The sequence below is a fragment of the Sarcophilus harrisii genome, chromosome 2 (genome assembly GCF_902635505.1).
Source record: "Sarcophilus harrisii chromosome 2, mSarHar1.11, whole genome shotgun sequence".
Lineage (NCBI taxonomy): Eukaryota > Metazoa > Chordata > Mammalia > Dasyuromorphia > Dasyuridae > Sarcophilus > Sarcophilus harrisii.
In genome coordinates, this window is record NC_045427.1 from 657,345,585 (window position 1) to 657,368,333 (window position 22,749).

Sequence of the window (22,749 nt, forward strand, 5' to 3'; positions counted from 1 at the left end):
CTAATAGTACGACGCGAGGTCTGAGATTGTGTTCCCCAGCGCGGAGGATGAGCCGGAGATTGTCAGAGCATTGATATTCATGAGAGAAACATAACGGTTAGCCCTACGAGGCTTTCGGGTCCCCTCAGAGGAAAAGGTAAGACGTTAACCCTTCCCACGAGTGGCCGCCTCTTGCTTTTGTTGGCATCTACCCTTTTCACATCGTCAAGCTGACGGGTCGGCGTCTCACCAGAGGCCTCCTGTTTCAGTCGTTGTCGGTGGCAAGGCTGGCACCCGGGCTGGCCATCGTAAGGACTGCGTACCAGCAGACTCGCCACAAGCTCCACCTTCCCGAGACTGCTTTGCCACCCCTTCCAGGAGGAGAGAAAGGCTGCTTCTGCATTCCTTCAGATTGTCCAGCCCCGAGGCAGAAAAGCTCCCAGAGCCTAGGCCATCAGTGCCCAGGGCCTGGGCCAGCCTGGCTTCTCCCTGCCCGGATGGCTTTGTTTCTCTGCAGGTTGTCCCTTTGTTCCATGGGCCTCTCTGCGAGCGTTCAGACAGTTCTTCCCAAGCTTCTCTGAAACCATCCACTGGGCCATTTCTGGTGGCTTGTTCTGTTATATTCACATGTTGTTATTTGGTTAATAATTCTCCAATAGATGGATTCTGCTATGGAAAGAGCCCTCTTTGAAGCATCTCTTCTTTCTATAAAAGACTACCTGAGAGAGACAGAGACAGAGGGAAAGAGAGACACAGAGAAAGAGGGAGATTGTGATGGAGACAGAGATATTAGTCACTTAACTGATTCATTGACCCTGATTTTAAACATCAGGCAGACTCGAGAACAGGGAGATAGATGCTTGGGAAAGATGTCCACCATCGTGAGGGAGCAGATTTTGCAGCGAATCCAAACTGAAAGAGGATCACCAAGGTTGGGGGTGGGGATGCCAATCCAAGGAGCCTACGTCCGTGGGTGGAGCCCGCTCTCTTTTTGGACCCCGACACCACTTGTGGCTTTCGGCTGCGTCGACACAAGAAGCTTTGAATGCAGAGCTATTTTTTGATTGTGTCCTCGGAGTATATTATGAATAATTGAATTGTTGGAACGAAGCAAACAATAATTTTTTACAGTGATACAGTGAAAGTCCAAGTTGCTTCCCCAAGAGATTCGCCCACTTTGCAGTTCTCCCAACAATTAAGAAATAAACCGTGGTGTTCTCCGCTATCCTTTCCCCAGCACTGAGTTTCAGTGCTTTTATTTGTTTATTTATTTTGCCAGTTAATGGATCTTTCTTTTTTTATTATTATTATAGCTTTTTACTGACAAAACATAGTCATGGGTAATTTTTCAACGCTGACCCTTGCAAAAACTTTTGTTCCAACTTCTCCTCTCCTTTTCCCCACCCCCTTCCCAGATGGCAGGCATCCCATACATGTTAAATATGTTAAAGTGTATGTTAAATACAATATATGTATACATTTAATAGGTCTTTCAAAGTTTGGATTTGAATCTCTGATTCTTAGTGAGATGTTGAGAATTTTCAGTAGCGTCAAGTTGCCTTTTCCATTTAGGGATTGGGGAGGGGGACATGCCGAAGCGGAAACAAGCATTTATTGAGCATCTGTTATGTGCCAGGCACTGTGCTAAACTCTTTGCAAATATTATCTCACTTGATCCTCACAGCAGCCCCAAAGCAGATTGGGAACTTTTTGCCATTGATAATCTTACCGAGTCTCTTGGGCCTTTGGGAGAGCGAGGCCTGCGTGAGCTGTTTGTGCTCTGTGGCCCCCTGATAAATCGGGATGAATGCCGGATTCCCGTTTTCTCTCATTCACCACAGATTGTTTGCCAGTCTGTTGTCTTTCTTAACTGTTGCCTCTATTTTTTTAAATTTAGCGTAACCAAGTATCTGATCAAGACTTCCACTGGTCTTTCCCCTCCGCCCCGAGGTAGATGTATTGTTCTGTCCAGTGTTTCCAAGGGTCATCCGGCTAGAATACATGGATGTATGTGTGGGAGAGTTGGGTTTAAGCCATTTCCCACCAACCTGAGGACTGATTTCCACGGGATGTTCCTTAGAACAGTGAATCTCTTCCCAAGCTCGCTCTTTGTACAGGTTGAATGAGTGCTCACCTTTAGTCTGCCCTAAGCGGTCCTTGAGGTGTCCCATGGCTACGGGGCTGCCATGAGATGGACTTGATGAGCATGACTCCTCACCGGCCTGAAAGCCAAGGAGGAAGAGAAGAGCTGTCATTTCATGTTCTTAAAGGTTTGTTCTTCAGGACGTGTTCTGTCAGGATGGTCCCACACCCTTGGCCTTGGGAGTTGTGTAGATCTGTGATCTACACAGGCTGGTGCTGATCCATGTTGGCCCCTAGGTGTTTGTCCTTCCAGGGAAAGTGCCCCCAGCACCAGAGCTGTCTCTTAGATCCCATCACATGGAGTAGATTCCAGTGGGGCATTCATGGACATCCCTCTGGCTTCCCACTGGCCACACGTCCATCTGGAAGCTTCTTTTACTCAAGTCCATCACATGGTATCCATAAGACCCTCCATGGTGTTCAGCCTTGAGCCCCCCCACCCACTTCTCCCAGACCTTCTCATTCCTCCTCAAGCGTCCCGGGGCTTCCCTTGCCCTCACTCTGCCACCTGAGATCTCTGCTCCATATCTCACAGCCCATTTGCTATGAGTTCCCCTTCTCCCTCTCTCAGGTGGCTCCTCTTCACCCCGGACTCACCCTGACTGACAGGTGAGTTTGTGTCTCCTCAGTTACCTGCAGGGGCTCCGCCTGCCTCCAGGAGCACGTGCAGAATGCTCCATTGGACCCTCGGAGCCCCCAGCCATCTTTCCAGTCTCTTTGCTTCTTCCTCCCCCTGCATCCTTCGGTCACTGCAGTGACTGACCATGAACAGAGGCCTGGGCTCCTGCATTCCCCTCCTTACTCTCCAGAGCTCAGTTTGCATGGAAAGATTCTTATCTATGTTGTTTCCCCACGTTAGACGGAGCCCAGGGGCTGTGGCCCCTTTGTGTATCCCAGTGCTTATGCTTAGCACAGTGCCTGGCACGGATGGTACTGAATCAGTGTTTATTGATTGGTTGAATATTTGATTGAAATAAGCTATGTGCAGGACAGATAGTGAATAATTAAAGGATAAAATGCACTGGGATAGAGGCAGAAATGCAGAGACTGCCCTCAGGAATCCACATGTATGTACAAATACAACCAAGTACAAAATCTGGACAGAGTGAATGTGAACAAATTTGGGCAGGGGGTTGCTCAGCCACCGGGACTCACAGGCGCCTTGTGGGCCGGGCCTTTGAAGGCTCTTTGATCACCTGGGTCACAGTCTTTTAGAAAGCATCTATCACCACACTCAGTGTCTATTCCATCATCTCTTTCCCATTTTTCAGCCTGAATCACTTCTTTAAATAGGTCAGATCTGAGACGGTTTCATTTCATGTCACGGCTTTTTGTCATTTTGATTCTTCTAGACTTCTCATGATGTTTTTGTCTGCTCTGTCAGGTTAGTGATCCATGACCTGACTCAGGAATGACTCCCACATCAATAATATCGTTTCCTTCTTAAATATCGTCTTCTTGGGCATGCTGGTTAGGGTTTGCCAGAGCAGCTTTTCTCACCCCAAGGAAGAGCAGGCCTCCAGATGACCACACAACTACTTATCCTCTGCTGTTTCCTGTTCCCACCTGGGATTTTCTAAAACATTTTTGGGCCTTCTCCCCGATGGCACTTGTGTCACCGAGGAACCAAATATATTGATCAAATTTGGGAGATTTTATAAAATTCTCCATCGCCTTTCTCTCTTGTGCTCAGCAACAGTGTCAGATATTTTTGGAGCTCCTAATCATTCAAACTGCAATCTGAATGACCAAATGTCCCATGAAACACTATCACTTGCTGCCTTTTGAAGCATGCTAAAGCCAACTCCTTTCCTTATCTCTCCAAGGAGAGCGTGCAAGCCATCTTTTCATTTAGCCGAATCTTCCTTTTGTCTCTTGGTTTCATGGTAGGCACTTAATAGAAGCTTGCTGATTGGTCATTTGGTTGAATGATAGCATTGAAACAACTCAGTCCCTCGAGAATTTTGTCTGGTCCATTGGTCACTGGAGAAATATCTCACATTAGAGGAATAGCAGATAAATTAATGTCTACGATATCTCAAACCTGATTTTTTTCATGATCTGCCCCCCTTTTCTACCATTTTACCACCATCACTGTAGAAGCAAATGGAGATATATTTGGATTAAAGGCTCTTTTGTGTTTTTTTTTTGCTTCATGGGAGACCACAGCAAATAATTTATCGCCACATAGTCAGTGTCCAAGTGATGAAGTTCTCCAAAGGCAAGCAGATATGGTCAGTGTCCAAGGGAGTATGTCCAAGCCCTTTCCCATATGTTGGAAACTACCAGAACTTTAACTTTGCCACCACATTTATTCTTTGTTGTCCTGGCGTCACACCTTTACCTCCCCCCCATGAGGCCGTGGAGTCACCCTTCTTGTTGTTGTTGGGATAATTTTATTATTAATAATTTTCTTTTTGTGGCAGTATCTGTGTCAGGTTTTTAAAATGTAATTATATTTTGCTGGCATTGAATAAGGTTCTTTCCTTCTTTGTACTTATGAATAAAATTATTAGCATAAGGATTTTTCAGTCTAGGAAGATTCCTTCAAATTCCTGTGAATCTGCTTGGGCCAGGTGTTTTTTTCTCTCGGGGTCAAGCCTTTTCATTTGTTTAGTTTTATCTTGTTTTGTTCAGGCTAATTCTTTGTTGACTTGTCTTGTGTCTTTTTCCAAGAATCTTGTACCTCCTTCTCCATGGGCATGTTATTTTCCATATAGTAGAAAGTAATCCCTTGGAGAGGGCACTGACTAGTTTTCAGTTACACTTTGTCTAACATGGCACCTTGCACATAATAAATGTTTAATAATTGCCTTTACAATTGAATTGAATTGCTCTCTTTGTTTCTGTTCTTCCCTTTATAATCTCTCTCTCTTTTTTAATTTTACTTTACACAGTTGCTTTCATTCTTTTCCATTGTCTTTTGTTGCAAGCTTTGTTCACTTATTTTCCCTCATATTAATATAAGTGCTCAAGGATATAAATATATCCTGAAAAATAACTTTGGCACCATCCTATGGAATTTCATAATATTTTTATAGCTCTTTTAAATATTGTTATTTTTCTGGTTTCTACTTTAGCCAGTTTATTGTTTTGGTAGGTTGCTTTTTCAGTTTCCATATAGTTTTGTAATTCTTGAGCATGATATTGTAATTTGTTTCTAATTGGCTGAGGTGGTTTGAAAATACAGTATGTCATTTCTGCCTTTTGAATTTATGTAGGGCTTTTCTGACATTTAATATAGGACCAATTTTTTGAGAATCCCATGGGTACTCGTAAAGAATGTATATTCCTTGTGCCTCCCACTCAACTTTGTCTACATATTATTTTCAACATATTAAATGAACACTTCAGAGATTTTTAATTATTAATATTGTAATTTGATTATTCATATTCAGATGAAGACATTTTAAGTCCCCTGCTATTACTGTGCTTATTTATTCTTTTTGCATCACTGTTAACCAGTCTTTTGTGCATTTAACTTTTGGATTGTATAGCATATGTAAATTGAAAATTATTGCATATTTGGATCACACTTTATTGTTTAAGAGCTAGAAGAAACCTTAAAAATTAGCTAGTATGACTCCCTCATTTAACAGATGGGAAAATAGGCCCAAACACTAATTTTCTCAGGATCAGGCTCATAATAATAATCACAGATAAGCTTTGAGCTCAGATTTTTCCACTCTGATTTGCTGCTATTTTTTTTTCCTTTTGAAGTTATTATAGTGAAGTAGATAGAGAACTGGTAAAGAAAAAGTCTTGGATTCAAGTGTCACTGCGGACATATTCTGCTGGGGTGACCCCAAATACTTCACCTTACTTGTAGGTAACTCTGAGACTTTGTTTTGCAGAGAAAATGAAAACCTGCCTTGGTAGAAGGAGTTTCCCTATCTCAGATTAGCTTTCACTAGTAAATTTGCCTATTAAGTCCCTGTCCCAAGGGACTTTCTTGCACTGTGCAGTCATTTGTACATCCGTCTCTTAGAATTTCTTAGTTTGGATTCCACTCTATTGAAAAAAGCATTAACCTTATTCCTGTTCCCACTATTTTGAATGTACCGTTTCACTTCAAAACTTTTAGACCCACCTCTTAATTTTAATATAACTTTATTTTTTTTTTTACCAAATGTATCTTCAAAAAGCAACATTGTTGATCATTTTGATTCTTGACATAGTTTGTCATTCTTTTTCTTTTGATGAGAGAATTCAAACCGTTCACATTTGGTATGGGTAATACATGTCATTTGTTTTCTGATATTTCCTGCACGTTCTTGATATTTGAGGGAAATTACATCTACGCCAGCACTCTATTTGATGTATTCAAATTAGTCATATTCTTGCCTTTTTCAAAACATTAATTATTCTTCTCTGAAGATTAGTTTTCTTTTTATTAGAGATCGTATTGCCCTTTGTATTTCTATCTCCTTTCCTTTTTCGTTGTTTTTGATATTTTTCTCATCTGTATCAAAAAGCCTTCTCATTAGGAAATGTGATTGTATTTTACTGTTCTTTACCTTTTTCACATTAATCACATGCAGTTAACTGACTGCTTCTCTGGAACCATGAACTCGTTGAGGTGGGGGCTCCCTGTAATGATGTCAATCATAGCTCAGCCATGCTTATCTTTCATGCGCCTCTGAAAAAGGCACTGGATGTGGCGATTAAGAGATCATTGTTAACTTTGGAGAGAGCATTTTCAGGGGCTGCCATGCTTATCCGCACTGGCTCCTGGATTTCCGTACAGAATATCTTTCCTTAATATAAAAGCGTCTCTCCCCTCCGTGTATTTTTCACTGTGTCCTTTTTGAATAATGTATACCCTTACAGACCCATAATTTAGTCATGGGTCAGATCCCGCCACGTCTCAGGGAAGTCTCTGATGAGATCAACTTAGCTTCCCTGCATTACAGCCTTTAGCTTGCTTTACTTTAGGCCATACCTCATGCCTGTGCGCGGAAGGCTCGCAGGGGCGCAGGCTTATTGCTTTCTCTGAATCCTCTTCTCTTCTACCTACAATCCCAGCAGGGCATCTATGCCTGGCAGGTAGAGCCCCTTTTGGTTCAAACCCTCGGGATTTCCTGTGAGCTTCTGTGCCCTTGTGGATGATTTCTTGGACCCAGAGAGATGAGGATTGACCTTTGTCCCCACTACTTTTCATTTTGCCGGTCCCAGCCCAGCGGATGTACATGGTTCCCAATTCTGTCCGTCCTTGTAGTAACCATGAGGTTGGTTTGGGAGCGTTCGCGCCAGTCTTTGGTACCAATGTTGGGTGGAATAGGGCTGAGAATGGTGGCCAGGGCTCGCCTGCAGAGGCTGCCCACTTTGGTCTTGTTCTGTCCAGTGGTCGGTCCCAAGAGTGTCCGGATGACCTCCCGCCGGATGTGCCGGGGCCAAAGAGGGAGGAGGGTGGGTGGAATGAATGGGATGTGAATGTGAGAGCTACAAAGGCAGAAAAGGGGGGGGCCTCTCCCAGGAACCCTGCAGAAGAATGGAGCTGGCCATGAGCATCCCGTTGGTACCAGAGCAGGGGAGAAGAATTGGTGTCATCTCTCCACTGGGGACAGTCGCCAAGAGAAAGGGAAAATGGCAGAAACCTTATGTACCCAGACAAATAGTTAAGGGCGAGGGGACGGAAAGGCACAGGCGGTGCTAGTGGGCCTGCAGGGGCAGAGCCCGGCCTGATCCTGGACCCTCTGAAGGGTCAGGAAAGGTGGGGGCGGGGCTTCATAAGACTTCCCCTCCCACCCCTGCTGGAGCCACTCTCCCAAATGTTCCAGAAGCTTCCGGCCTCCCCAGCCCTTCACCTACGGTCTGTCTGCCCTTTCACAGGTTTTAGCGTGACTCATGTCACCACGAGATGATGGCCAAGGTCCCCACACTTGGAATTTTTAAAATAAAGAAAGAAACCTGTAATGCTCCATAGGGCTTCAGCCACAAGCCTGCACAGCGGTCAGTGCATGGAAAGCCAGACACTGCTGAGAATGGGCTTGGGGGGCAGGGTCCCCACTGGCCTGAAAGGGGCGTTCCCCACTTGGACCTCCAGCGGCTACAGTGTTGGGGTGTGTGCCCGGCCAGGTCTGGGGGAGCCTGGTGCTCTGCGGGGGGTCACGGAGGGTGCTTGCTTGGGGGGGGGGGCTTCTTTAAATGTAAGACATGCAGTATGTACATGTACACTGTACTCAAACATACACACGGACCCATGCGCACACATACATGCACACATGCGCACACACTGATTTTCATTCCATCTTCCTCTCGACAGTTCTCCTGGCACCAAAAGCTTCTTTCAAACCACATGGAAGCTCAGGTGGGGTTTAAAGTAAAACTTTTCTGAAACCATTCCTCTTTAATTGATCTCGCCTGGTCACTAAGTGAGTCTCCTATTGATCCCCCCGCCTTCGGCAGTGACCTCTGCAGGGCCCTCTCTCCTTGTTTTTGCCCCGCTCCTTGGGGTTACGGAGGTCACGGCTAACATGTTAAAGTAAATCCAATTATTTCCATTTAAGTAGCATCATATTTCACGGCTGCTATGTAATATGTATATACGGTACCGGGAGGGCGAGGGCAGAGGAGATTAATTATTTACCAGGTGGCCATCGGCAGTCACTCATCATTTCAGAAGGAGCCCGGCTGATAGAAATAGATTTGGAATTTTCTATTGGGTCATCTTCAGTGTATTCATTTATATTTATAAAGTTCCCCCCGTGCGCTCCCCGCTCGCTCTGCCGCATCCCAGACTTCCCGGCTGTGGTTAATAGAGGAATGACCTGCTCAGACCAATCAGCATCAATCAGTGGCTAGCCGAGGCCGAGCAGTTGGACTCCTGACTTGGCAGCTCCACTGGGCTGGGGATTGGGCCTTCCCCTTGTGCCCTTTCCCCATCCTTTCTCAAGGGAAAATGGGGCAGACCATGCCTCTTGGGCCACCAGGCACGCTCATCCACTTTCCACCCCCTCCCCTGAAGACTGGGAGCTTTCTGAAGGCAGGGACACGGTGCTCTCTTGGGGAGGGGGTGCACAGGCGTGTCTGAGACCTTCGGCTTGTAACTGTGCCAGAGAAAGGTGCGGCCGAAAAGTCCGGTACACCTGAAGGGTCCGGCACACAAATAAAAATGGAGCCTCCAATGGGAAGGCTACAGTTGGGCACTTCCAATGTCAGAATCATTTTTCCAAGACAGATTCCTCGGAGTGCCTTGGGGAAGAGATTTATTACGTGGCCCCCGGGGCCCGAGGGCATTTTGATCACCCACCCTATCAAAGGCCAGTGTGTTTTGTTTTGTTTTGTTTTGTTTTGTTTTGTTTTTTAATGAAGAATGAGAAGTGAGTCCATTCTCTCCTGTGGATTTTCAGTGAAATGTTCTGATTTTGCAACAAATCAATTCAGGGCCATTAGCTGTCTGGTCAAAGGACGCTTGGGAAAACATCTCAAGTCTGTGGACAGTTTGTGTTTGTCCTCAAGTTTGAGGAAGCAAGAGATAAACAAGGTGGAATTTGCTTCTGGAATAAGGAGGATCAGAGGCAGCAGGGGGCTTTCCTGGAGACCCGCCCTGCCATCTTGTTCCCACTTGGGACCGGGACCACTTTGCTTGATTTGTCCATCCTTGGAGGCCAGCGTTTGGCACAGGGACCAGCGTATGGCATCGAGTTGCTTGTGGGCTACTGACTTCAGCTGACTTCAGCCTTTGGGCCCCCTTTCCCCTCTTATAAAGGGTTGGACACCAGGACTTGGAGGCTCCTCCTCATAAACAGCTAGCACCTAGACGGTGCTTTAATGTTGGCAAAACATTTTCCAGACATCTCCTTGGACTAACAACAGCTCTGGGAAGTAGGCGCTATTATCCCCATTTTATAGGAAAAGAAACTGAGATTGAGGGAAAACTAGTGATTTGCCTACACATGCCCCATACACGTGAGAGGGGATTTGAGCTCGGGCTTTTCTGACTCCCAAGCATGGCACATTCTCCAAGAAGGCTGCTGTTCTCTCCCATCCCCTGGCATTTTTGTTGGGGAGATCTGGATCCTGTGGCGTGTGCTTGGAGCTGCTATGGGCTGGATTGGCCTCCCCTAGTCGCTCCCCACCCCCACCCCAACCTCTGCTTCTTCCAGGAGTGATGAGCCATTCAAACTTCCTGACTGACCCTTCCACCCCCTCCTGGGCCAGATGACTCTGTTGGCTGGTCCTAGGGTTTCCGATCTTGTCACCGATCTTGTCACCTGATCGCACCTGGAGGGCTATCTCCAGTCTCCAGTGGTGCCCACCTGGCTCCTCCCTCTTTCCGTGGCCTCTGGTCAACGTGCCAAAGGAGGGTGCTTCCACCTGGTAAAAGCTGACGGTCCAGTCTGTGTTGTGACTAGGGAGAGCCGCCATTTGCTGCCTTTCCCATCCCTCCCTGGCCCCCATCTGTGTTTGGGGGGGGGCTCTGTCCCTTCCTGCCTCTCTATTCACTCTTTCCTCAGCCCACTCTCCACAAAAGCCCAACCTCCATAGGCTAGTGGAAAGGAACTCTTGCCTACCTTCGCTGGCACAGCCCTGCTTCCGAAGCCCTGAAGCTCACTAGTTCCAGTGCCAGAGCTGCAGGGACCTCAGGGGTCTGTCCAGGCTGACTGCCGGATCATCTGCTTCTGGGGCAGTGGCGGGAGCCCCGGCTGAGAGGAAGAAGGCCCAGCTTGCCCGCCATGCCACTCAGCAGTTGTGTGGCCAAAGTACTCGCCATTGGTTTCATTAGTTAAATAAATAAAGGACGGGCACAGTAGCAGCCCCATCCCCTAGCTTGTGTCACAGAAAGCGGGGAGCTTCTAAGGGTACTTTTCCAATGTAGTGTGGTACTGGAGGACATAGGGTTTTACCAAGACAGCATTGTGGGTAGTCCTGGAAGCAAATTCACACCCCCATGGCCCAAAGAGATGAGAACCAGAAGCGGAACTGATGAGGGGCAGGGATAGACAGGAGGAGCTGGGGGGGTGGTTAAAAGCCCTCAGGCCCAGAGCACTCTGGGGGATATTCCGGCCATACCACACCAGGCAGGAAGCTGCCGCATTCTGAGCCAGGCTTGAAAAGTGGCGAGGGGATGCAGGCCTTGTGGAAGGCTGGCTAATGAAGAGATGAGTTTCAAATACTGACCGTAAAGCCTGGCACATACTTGGCACTCCAAAATGCTTATTCTGTCTATCCCTGGAGAGAAGGAGGAATAAACTAGATAAATCAAACCGCAAAATAAACAAGAAAGAAGTTAAGGAAGTAAATGTGGAATCTTGGAGATGTTTGGAGAAAATTGAATGGAAACAGAAATTTACTTTTTTCTTGGTGGTACGTGGAACCTACAAAAAAACTGACTATGTGTTAGGGCATAAAAACCTCAAAATCAAATACAGAAAGGCAGAAATAGTAAATGCATCTTTTTCAGATCATGATGCGATAAAGATTATGTACAATAAAGGACTCAAGAAAATAGGCCAAAAATTAATTGGAAACTAAATAATCTAATCCTAAAGAATGAGTGGATGAAACAACAAATTATAGACACAATCAATAATTTCATCCAAGAGAATGATGAGACAATATAACAAAATTTGTGGGATGCAGCCAAAGCACTTCTTAGGGAAAATTTTATATCTCTAGATGTTTATTTAAATAAAATTGAGAAAGAAAATCGGTGAATTGGACCTCCAACTAAAAAAGCTTAAAAAAGAACAAATTTTAAAACCCCAATTAAATAACAAGTTTGAAATTCTGAAAATAAAAGGAGAGATTAATAAAATCAAAAGTAAGAAAACTATTGAACTAATAAACAAAACTAAGAGTTGGTTTTATGAAAAAAATCAACAACATAGATAAACTTTTAGTTAATTTGATTAGAAAGAAGAAAATCAAATTGCTTAATATTAAAAATGAAAAGGAACAACTTTCTACTAATAAGAGGAAATTAAACCAATAATTAGGAGCTATTTTACTCAATGGTATGAGGGAAGTGGATGAATACTTACGAAAGTATTGTAAGTTTTGTCTTACAATTGCCTAGATTAACAGAGGAAATAAAAGAAATTGAAAAGGCTATTAATCAACTCCCTAATAAAAAATCTCCAGGGCCAGATGGATTTACAAGCGAATTCTGCCAAGCATTTAAAGAATAATTCATTCCAATACTATGCAAACTTTATGGAAAAATGGGGAAAGAAGATCTTCCAAATTCTTTATATTGCATAGATATGGTGCTGATACCTAAACCAGGTAGGGTCAGAACAGAGAAAGAAAACTATAGACCAATTTCCCTAATGAATATTGATGCAAAAATCTTTTTTATTATTATTATAACTTTTTATTGACAGAACATATGCCTGGGTAATTTTTCACAACATTATCCCTTGCACTCACTTCTGTTCCGACTTTTCCCTTGCCTCCCTTTACCCCCTACCCTAGATGGCAAGCAGTCTGATACATGTTAAATATGTTGTAGTATATTCTAGATACAATATATGTGTGATGCAAAAATCTTAAATAAAATATTAGCAAAGTTATCACCAGGATAAAACACCATGACCAAGTAGGATTTATAGCAGGAATGCAGGACTCATTCACTATTAGGAAAACTATTAGCGTAATTAACTATATCAATAACCAAACTAACAGAAACGGAAATCATGACTTTCTCAATAGATACAGAAAAATGATTTGACAAAATCCAATACCCATTCCTATTAAAAACACTAAACAACATAGAAATAAATGGAGTTTTCCTTAAAATGATCAAGTAGCATCTATTTAAAACCACCAGCAAGCATCAATCATTTGTAATGGTGATAAACTATAGTTACTACCAAAAAGATCAGAGGTAAAACAAAGTTGCCCACTATCCCACTATTATTATTCAATATTGTTCTAGAAATTTTAGCTTTGGCAATAAGGAAAGAAAAAAAATTAAATGATTCAGAGTAAGTAATGAGGAAACAAAATTCATTCTTTGCAAATGATATGATGGTATATTTAGAGAATCCTAGAGAATCAACTGAAAAACTACTAGGAACAATTAACAACTTCAGCAAAGTTATAGAATATACAAAAAATCCACATAAATCATCAGCTTTCTAGATGTTACCAACAAAATCCAGGAGCAAGAGATATAAAAAGAAATTTCATTTAAACTAACTGTAGATAATATAAGAAATTTGGGAGTTTATCTGCCAAGACAAAATCAAGAACTGTATGAACACAATTACAAAACACTTTTCACGTAAGTAAGATTAGATCTAAACAATTGGAAGAATATCAAGTACTCATGGGTAGGTCGAGCTAATATAATAAAAATGACAATTCTGCCTAAATTAATCTATTTATTCAGTGCCATACAAATCAGACTGATATGAACTTACTTTACAGATCTAGGAAAAAATTAGAAATAAAATTCATCTGTAAAAACAAAAGGTCAAGTATTTCAAGGGAATTAATGAAAAAAAATCTAAGTAAAGGTGGTCTTACTGTTGACCAGATCCAAAACTATTATAAAGAAATTGTTGTCAAAACCATACTGGTGAAGAAATAGAGTAGTTGATTAGTGGAATAGATTAGGGTCACAAGACACATTAGTCAATGACTAGAGTAATCTAGTGTTTGATAAACCCAGAGACTCTAACTTTTGGGATAAGAACTTGTTATTTAACAAATATTGCTGGGAAAATTGAAAAATAGTATGGCAGACCAACACCTAACACCCTGTTCCAAGATAAGGTCAAAATGGGTTCACAATCTAGATAAAGAATGAGATTATAAACAAATTGGAAGAACATAGGATGGTTTACCTCTCAGATCTGTGGGGAAGGAAGGAATTTGTGACCAAAGAAGAACTAGAATCATTATTGATCACAAAATAGATAATTTGGATTATATCAAGTTAAAAAGTTTTTGTACAAACAAAACCAATACAGAGAAGAAGGACTAAGTAAGTCCCGGACAGCCAGAAAAGACCTTGGAGCATGTCTGGTCCAGTTCCCTCATTTTAACATGGGTCTGGAGGGGTCAGGAAAGGCTCCTTGTGGGAGAAGAGGCTGGAGGCGCATTCTCAGAAGGGAAGCCCTGAGATCCGTTGTGGACTGAGTGCCCTTCAGGCTGTGTGCGCCGTGCGCCGAGGGTAAGAGGGGAAGGACAGCGGAAAGGCAGCAGACGTCAGTCAGGAGCCAGAATGGCACGTTGGGCAGCTCATCGCCATGGCTCCACAGAATGGACCAAATGGAGGAGTTGGGCCTGAGGGGGGGGAGAGAAAGAGCCAAGGACCCCCGAGGAGGGGCTGGAAGAGGGCCAAGGGGAAGGGAGAGCCTGGCTCTGAAATGGAGCCTGAGGACGCTGGCAAGAGACTGAGCTTGACTCCAGAGAGTGCGTGGAGGGAGGGGGGAAGGCCCCTGACCCCACCTTGAGGGTCTCCTCCAGTTAGGGGGTGTCTGCCTTTTGGTGGAAGAGCCAGCAGAGAAAGCTCAGTATGAAAGGATGGATAAGGAGGCATCTGAGTGGCCTGGAGTCTTGGGCCTTGGACCAGAAGAACCAGTTTCTGTCCGCTCAGTGGACAGAAACTGGAACCTCTGGTCCTGCCAGTGGCCTGGCTTGCGCCTTTCTGGAGCCATTCTTCCTTTGGGGGTGTTCAACCATTGCTTCTCTGAGCAGCCATTCCCCACCTCCCTGACATTGTTCTCCAGACCCAGGGAACAGAGTGAAGGTCCTGGGCTCCCAGGAGCCACCGCCATCCTTGTCTGAAAGCCAGATCACTCGTTCTCCAGGCCTCGGCTTTTGCCCAGTGTCTGTGATCCCGAGCTCAGCATCAGAGTTGGCTGGCCAGCGTTCCCACCATCTCCTCGGCTCTCCTGGGCTCCCACTTGCCCCTCTCTTCTTCCTCTTCCTCCCCCTCCTTCCTCTCCCTCTTTCCTCTTCCTCCTTCCTTCCCTCTCATATTCTCCTCCTTTTTCTCCCTCCTTCCCTCTCTCCTCCCCTCCTCCTCTTGCTCTCGTCCTCCCTCCCTGACCTACAGGCTGGTGGTGTTCCCACCACTTAGGACACTGATCCGCGGGCCCCTTGACTCGCCAGAGCAGGTTGAGTTTGAGGTGGTAAGTGCATGGCGACCGCTGGGTCAGAAACGTCATCGGCAGCCCAGCTTTTTGCTCCCTCGTTCTTGTGTAAATCCACTCAGGGCTGGTTTCCAGCCCAGTGTCCATCACCTTTAATTAGTTCCCCCACAGCTTTACATAGGAGATGCTCCGAGGGCACTGGCGCCTGTTCCCGCCACTTGCTCTCCCCGCCGTGACCCAGAGAGCAGGCCCCGGATGTGGGGCAGGGCTGCACCGCAGGAGGGGCCCAGGGGCCCGTTGTCAGCACCGGGCGGTCAGGGGCACCAGGTCCTGAGTGGACGCTGAGGGCGGGTTGCCTGCCCATCTCGATGGGCATATTCCAGGCCCAGGTCAGCATTTGCTCTGCAGTGCAGGCCCAGAGAGACCTGCCTGGCCCTCCCAGACCCCTTCGGTGACTTGCTGAGGGTCTCGGGCCAGCTGGATCAGAGGAAGAAGCCTTAGCTCCGCCCACTGTGGCCTCCTCCAAGTTTCATCACCCTGGCTTTATATAAGAGCCAGTGGTTGAGCAATCAGCATTTATTAAGCTCCTACTGTGTGTTTCAAGTGCTCTAGGGATACAGCGCATGGCACGATCTCTACCCTTAAAGAGTGAGCCTCCCTCTTTTATACTGACTCCAAAGATAATCAGGGCCCCGTGAGCAAAGTAAAGCCAAAGGGGTGGACGGGAGGGCACCCACGCGTTAGGCCCCGAGCTCCTCCCTTCCATGGGGCTTCTCCAAGCCGCCTGCCAGTGGGTCTGCCCTACCCTCCCTTCTGACCCATTGTGAAGGGCCCTGTTTGAAAACTGCCTGGGTAAAAATTGATTTGGGTCGCCGGCCACATTGTGACCCTCTCCCAACTGCTGGGCAAAGAGCCGCCTCTTTCGGCCCTTTTTGGCTCAGGGAGGGGTCCCGCTTGCTGGCTGGCTCAGACCGTCCCCATGTGGCCGGTGTCACTGCGGTGCTCTGACCCCACGAGCCGGGCCGGTTCAGTGGCTGTGGCCTGAAGGAGGGCCCCCTCCCCTAAGTCCACTAAGGCAGCCTGCAGTCCCTGACCACACTGAGGGTCCATGACTGTGGGCGCCGGCCCCGCCAGGATGGTGGAATCATCCCGTGGGTGCCGGCTCGCCACTGGCCCTGCCATGGAAGCCTCACTCCCGAGCCGGGCATCCTTCCCCACAGGGCCAGGGGGGCTTCGGTGCTCAGACCCCGCTCTCTGGGGACCGCCTCGGCATCCATCCGCTCCAGGCTGGGCCCTCCCTCCATCTGCACATAGACTCCTCACCTGACTCCCACCGGTTCGGGGGAGCTCTGGGTCTCCCTTCCCCTGCTGGCTCTGACCCGCTTCTTTCCCTCCCCCCACCAAAAGAAGCACAGACAAGACCGGCGGGCAGGCGGGCGGCCCGGCCGATGGGGACGCGGCTCTCCATTGTTCCGGCTTTGGGTGGTGGCTGTTTTTTCCCAGGGTGGCGATTCCCAAAACCTCCCGCGTGCAGGAAGGGGGGAGCCCCCTCCTCACCCCACAATCGTCACAGGAGCCCCCTAAGTGACAATTTGGTTTCCAATGAGCCTTTCGGAGAGGAGCCTGGTAAACACTGTGTGTTTGCCTAAGGAAACCCTGCTAGCAATCAGGCAGGCTCACGCCGGCCGCTAATGAACCCGCTCCATAATGGGCTTTCTCCAGTTAAATTGATTCATGAATTTTGAAGAGAACATTATCTAATGAATTTTCTTTGAATAGAAAGCAATTAAAAGGACAAATCAGTCTGATTAACCCCCCAGTCACCCTCCTGCCACAAACGGTGTACACTTGGAAATTATATCATAAAAACGAGCGCGCGCTTCCTGGCGCTGCCCTCTCCTAATCCATGTAAATGGATGAACAACAAAGTTAATTTCTTTGATGACCCTGCTCTCGTATCACCTGGATTATGCTGATGTTTAATTTGCTTAATGTTATAATAAAGACCAAACAGATTTTTTTCCAGCAAGTGATTAGCGTTCTCTGCAGTTAAGAGGTGATTTTTATTATTTAACGCACATACGGGGAGGGGCTTCCCCTTCGGAACGCGGCCTCGGGAGCCCGGTACCAGGTGGCGCGGCCGGGGCAGCCGCCACTGCTCTCGCCCTCCCGGACGCCCCGGGCCCCGAGCTCGGGGCAGAGCGTCCTCGCCGACCCCTTGAGAAGGCTCCGCTGTGGCAGCCCGGCCAGGCCGGGGCCTCCGGGCCCGCCGAGGGGAGGTCTCAGGCCTGGGGCGGGGGGTCCCTGCTTCAGCCACATGAAGAGCAAATGCGGTTTAATAAAAACGGGAATAAGCCCTTTTATTTTGACGGCCCGATCGTTACCGACACCCACAGCCAGGAGCTTGGCCGGGTCGCTGGGGGCACCTCCATGGCCGCCGGCCCCTCTCTGTCCCTGCTGAACTTTGGCCAGCGGCCCAGACGGCTCAGGACTGGGGAAGGAAGCCGCTTCCCTCTCGGCCGGCTCACCACGCTGTGCCCTAATCCGTGCCCGCCCCTTCACAGGGAAGCGCCCGGGATCCCATCCGGATATCCCGACACGGATAGCGGGGAAGGGGTTGGGAGGAGGAAGCCGGCGGCCGGCCCGGCCTGTGATGGCGGAGCTCATTCTCGCCCTTCTCTCTCAGACTCCTTCAGAAGGCAGGTGCTATGGAAGCTGATGACGGCCGTGAAGTTTGGGGACACCGTTTCTTACCAGCAGCTCGCCGCCCTCGTGGGCAAGGGCGGAGCCGCCAGAGCCGTGGGGGGAGCCATGAGGGACAACCCGGTAAGGAGGCAGCCAGCGATGGCCATGGGGGTCACCCATGGGGGGGTCACCCGTGGGAGGTCAGGCATGGGGGGGTCACCCGTGGGAGGCCAGTCGTGGGGGGTCACCCGTGGGAGGGCAGTCGTGGGGGGCCACCCGTGGGAGGTCAGTCGTGGGGGGTCACCCGTGGAAGGTCAGTCATGGGGGGTCACCCGTGGGAGGTCAGGCATGGGGGGTCACCCGTGGGAGGTCAGTCGTGGGGGGTCACCCGTGGGAGGTCGGTCGTGGGGGTCATCTGTGGGAGGTCAGTCATGGGGGGATAGCTGTGGGGAATCAACCATGGAGAATCAGCTGGGGCTTCCTCCCCAGCAGTCATCCCTAGAGCACTTTCCTGCCCTGGGGGGCCATTCAGAAGCCTGAGGGTCTGCTACCTCTGGACATCCCCCTGTCAGGAGCTGGAGGGGGTTTGTCTCATCCCTTCCTCCAATCAGGTGATCCACATGTCTTTATTAGGCGCCGGCTGCATGCCCGGTGCTGCAGATACAAGAGCAAAGAAGGCTCATCAGCGCACATTCCTGCCTCGCTTCCCACTCAGCGGATCCGGCCCAGCCCGGGAAGCTCCCATGTTATAGAGGAGGAGCCTGAGGCACAGTTAGAGGACTTATCGGGGCAGGATTCAAACTCAGGGCTTCCTGACCCCGGGCTCTACTAACTCTGTTAGTCGGGCTCCCTGCCCTGATTCATGTCGTGACCCTCAGCTGGATGAGAAGGTGCCGGCGGCCGCCCCCGAGCAGCCGTGCTTGCAATGGCGCCGAGGACGCCGGCCGCTCAGCTTCGCGAGGAGACCTCCCAGTGGTCACTGCGGCAGCCGGGCTGGGGCCTGCGGGGAGCCCTGAAGTGCAGGTGAAAAGCTTAGAGCAGGAGCAGGGGCAGGAGCCCCTCGGGCCAAGGCTCAAGGACTAAGTCATCGCCCCTCAGCGATCAGGATGCGGGCGCTCTGTCCACTCCGGCCCCCTCCTCCTGCGGCCCCCCCCCCAGCACAGCCCCTGCCTGCCCGAGGCTGAGGACCCTTCAGCCCACATGCTGTGGAGGAGGCCGGTGGGGCCCGATCAGACCTCCCGGCACCACCCACCCCTCACCGGCTCCGGTGGCTTCTCTTTTCCGTCCCTCCCAGGTCGGGGAGGAGCAGCCCAACGGCCCAGAGACGGACGGTTCCAGTGAAAGGGGTTTGGGCCACGGGCCGGAGTTTTGTCATTGGCTTTGTTCTCTCTGCCACGGCCCTTCTTGACTCGGTGGCCTGTTTTTGACAGTTGGGTGCCCACCCCGGTGCCGCCCGGTCCTTTTGGCTTCTCCCTCAGCCAGAACTTGCTCAGGGGGTAGGAGCCAGTCTTCTCTGCGCTCCCCCCCATCCAGGCCCCCGCAGGCATCAGTGACCCGGCTGGCGCGAGCGCTGGCGCTGAGCGGCCCCTTCTGCCAGCTCCCAGCCGGCAACGGCGGCTGATAAAGACCCAGCGCCGTGTTCTGGGTGTCAGGGCTGTCAGTTGTGCTGAGCCGCCGGCCGGAGGAAAACGCCCAGGGAGGTATTGATTCCCGCGTCTCCGTGTCACTTGTTCACCAGGATTTAGGTATTGATGAGGCTGCGAGGGAAAACAGGCTCCGTCCCCGGTGGGCGGCTGCCCCGGAGAAGGCGGCGCCGAGTGGGAGAGAGCGATGCCAGAATCCGAGCGCCGCCACCATCGCCCCACGGCCCCTCGCGTGTTTTTGTGAGACAGGTCGGGGCTGGGAAGCTCAGCGGCCTCTGAGAGCGAGCCGGCGGGCGCGGGGACGTGTGTGCACCAAGGCAGGCACCAGACAGCTCAGATTTTGCCACAGGAGGATTTCCGCACAGTCCATGACCTAAGGAACTTCTGGGTCATTGATAAAATCCTGCGGTGATTGGGGAAGATGGGAGAGTCCCTTGTCGGTGTCCTCGGGACCCCGCGGTTTCAGCGAGCCTCTTGTTCTAACGGCCATTGGGCTGACAACGGGATTCGCTTCATGATGCAGCTGGGTGGGGGGGGGGGGGGCTGGCGGGCACACCCCCCTCCCCTGCTGGGAAGAAGCCGGCCAGCGTTGGTCTGCCTCCCCCGTGGGCAGCAGAAGCTGGTTGGGGCAGGGAGGGGCCAGGAGAAAGGACCAGAGGCCGCCCCCATTTTCTGTGTAATCCCAGGCAGGTCAGAGCGCCCGTCCCCGTCTACACTGGCCACGTTTCGGCCGCTCTGGCGGCTGCCCGGCTTCGGCTTCTGGTTTGAGAAGGAACCAGTGGTGCGGTGTCGGAGGCGGGGGCTCGGGAGCCCGGGGAGCGCCCGATGGTGCTGGTGACTTTTCTCCTGACGTTGTGGGAAAGTTTCTCTTTTCTGAGAGAAGGTTAACTAATGGCTGCAAATCAGCGCAGGGGCCACGGCCTCGTGGGCTCGGCGGGCCGGGCCGGCTTTGGGCCCTGGAGGCCGGGCCTCCACTTAGCCTCCCTCCGCCCTGGGCCGCTGTCCCGCCTCCGTGTGGTGCCCCCCCAGCCGCCCCCGTGATCTGCCCCCCCTGTGCCCAGAGCGCCCCGTGGCCCACCGCGCTGTTGTGATGGAGGGGGGTGGCTGGCACTCGGGGCACCTTCTCTGAGCGCTCCGAGCTCTGCCTGGGCTTTACACGGTGGGACCTCCGGGGCCTCGGGTGATCAGTCTCCCGTTTCACAGGTGAGGCCCCTGAGGCTTGCCCAGGACCTGCAGACACAGGACTTTAGGTGCCACGTTACTTGGGCCCCGGCGAGCCTTGATCACGGCACTTTCACTCGCTCACGCACTCATCCATCCGTGGCATTTGGTCCGGTTCCGGGCACCGCTCCAGCCTGGCTCTGGGTGGCAGGAGAGGAGAAGAGGCGGCGGCGGCTGCCGAGCGGGAGGAAGCAGGGTCAGGAGGAAGGAGAGGAAGGGCCTCGAGGAGTCTCCGAACCCGTGGCCGCAGGAGTTTGCGCACTCAGCCCGTGCCCAGCCGCGGCGGCAGAAATGGCGGCTGACCTTGCCGCGGCCCCGCAGCCGGCCCCTCTTGGGTCCGTCGCCAAGCGGGGAGCCCCCCGGGCCGGCCGGCGCTGATCCATTCGGGCTTCACCTCCCCTTGTTTCCGGCTGGGTCAGTGGAGAGCTTTATGGGGGCAAAGCGTGTGGTTGTTGAGAGAGAGAGAAGCCGACCTCCGGGCTTCCTGCGGCTTCAGACGGGCTGAGGATTGTTTCAGCGGCTCTCGGCGCTCCGAGCCCGTGCCGGCCGCCATCTTGCGCCATGTATGAGGGAGGCTCAGGGCCTGCGCGAGCTCCCCACGAGTGTTCCCTGGTTCTCCGTTCTCGGTGGGGCTGGAGCCTCTGGGTGACCTGGCCCTGGGCCCCGCTGGCTGACCCTGCCCCGGGCCCGGCGCTCCTCTGGACCCCCCCTTGCTGGCCGGGGGCTGCAGAGACTCAGACTGGAAGGGAGAGCGTTGGACAGGACCTGAGGAGGCAGAGGCCAGAGCCGGGTGGCCCCAGAACGTGCCCGAGCGGGCAGCCCCCTTGCCCTCGGGCACAGCGGCTTCCCGCCAAAAAGCTTGGACTCCAGAAAACAGGCTGGGGAGAGCCCCCTCTCACAGGGGGAGGGGTCCTGGGCGAGCCAACACAGCCCCAGCTCCTCCACAGCCGGGCTTCCTCCTCATGGAGGGAGGGAAAGGCCTGGATTCTGAGAGCGGCCCCTTGCCCGGGATGTTGGGATGCACGAGGTGGGGGCAGAGGCAGGGGTGGGCACAGGTGCCCAGGATAAGCGTCTCCCCCAAGCCCACCCTCGCCCTCTGACCCCGTCTCTCTCCGCCAGGTCCCCATCATCATCCCGTGCCACCGAGTGATCCTCAGCAGCGGAAAACTGGGCAACTACACGGGAGGAGTGGCCGTGAAGGAGTGGCTCCTGGCCCACGAGAAGCGCCTGAAAGGGAAATGGACCAACTGAGGCGGCCTGGCCCGGCCCGGGGAGGCTACACTGGCGGGCGCTCCTCCGAGGCAGCGGGCCTGCCCAGGGTGGCAGCTAAACAAGCGGGCATGTGCCCCCTAGGCTGGCATCCCCAGCTCTGTTTGTGTTCTGCTTAAATGTTCATTATAGCATGCTTAAGGGAATAGGAAGGGCCTGAGGTGCCCCTGCCCCTTGAAAGAAGCACCTTGCTTGCCAGGCGGGCAGTGGGCATCAGAAGCCCCCCAGTTTGTGCCAGGGGGCCACTTTGGGAGAAATAAAGCTTTCTGTAAGCATTGGCGGCTACGCCGTGTCTGGTTTTTCCTTCGCCTGCCTTTGGGCTGCGGGGGGACGACGCTGACCCCCTCCCCTGTTCTGGGCCCGGGGCAGCAGAGCTCACAGGCTTCCCCACAGGTGAGGCAGCCCCACCTCCGCCGCCAGCCGGTGCCCCCAGAGCAGGCAGAGGAAGGGGTCTGTGGGCAATGTGTGAGCATGAAAATAAAGTCCCAGGTTCAGGGGGGGTGCAAGCCGGGCCCCCTCCCACTGTGGCGTCGGGCAAGCTTTCTGGTGAAGCACACAAGAAGGCATCCTTCCAAGAGGGCAAGTCCAGACTGGTTCTCCGGTGCCTGGGAGGGATAGGCGGCTGTGGGGGGCACTTCAGGGGCTGCTGCCGGTCCGGTGCCAGCTGCACAGTCCCTGACGCCCTCCCAGGACAAAGCCGGGCCTTCTCACATCCCCTCCTTGGCCTTGGCAGGGCCCGGGCCGGACAGCCGGCTTGCTGG

At 51.0% G+C, this 22,749-nt stretch overlaps 1 protein-coding gene across 1 annotated transcript in view; it reads left to right on the forward strand.

Moving 5' to 3' along the window:
- MGMT (O-6-methylguanine-DNA methyltransferase) overlaps positions 1–22,263 on the forward strand; it is a 156,303-nt gene extending 134,040 nt beyond the window's left edge. The window contains exons 4-5 of the mRNA XM_031957032.1: positions 17,857–17,996; positions 21,839–22,263. Of these exons, the coding sequence (XP_031812892.1) occupies positions 17,857–17,996; positions 21,839–21,970 (272 nt within the window). The 3' untranslated portion in view covers positions 21,971–22,263. The remainder of the gene's footprint in view (positions 1–17,856; positions 17,997–21,838) is intronic.
- The last annotated feature ends 486 nt before the right edge of the window (positions 22,264–22,749 follow it).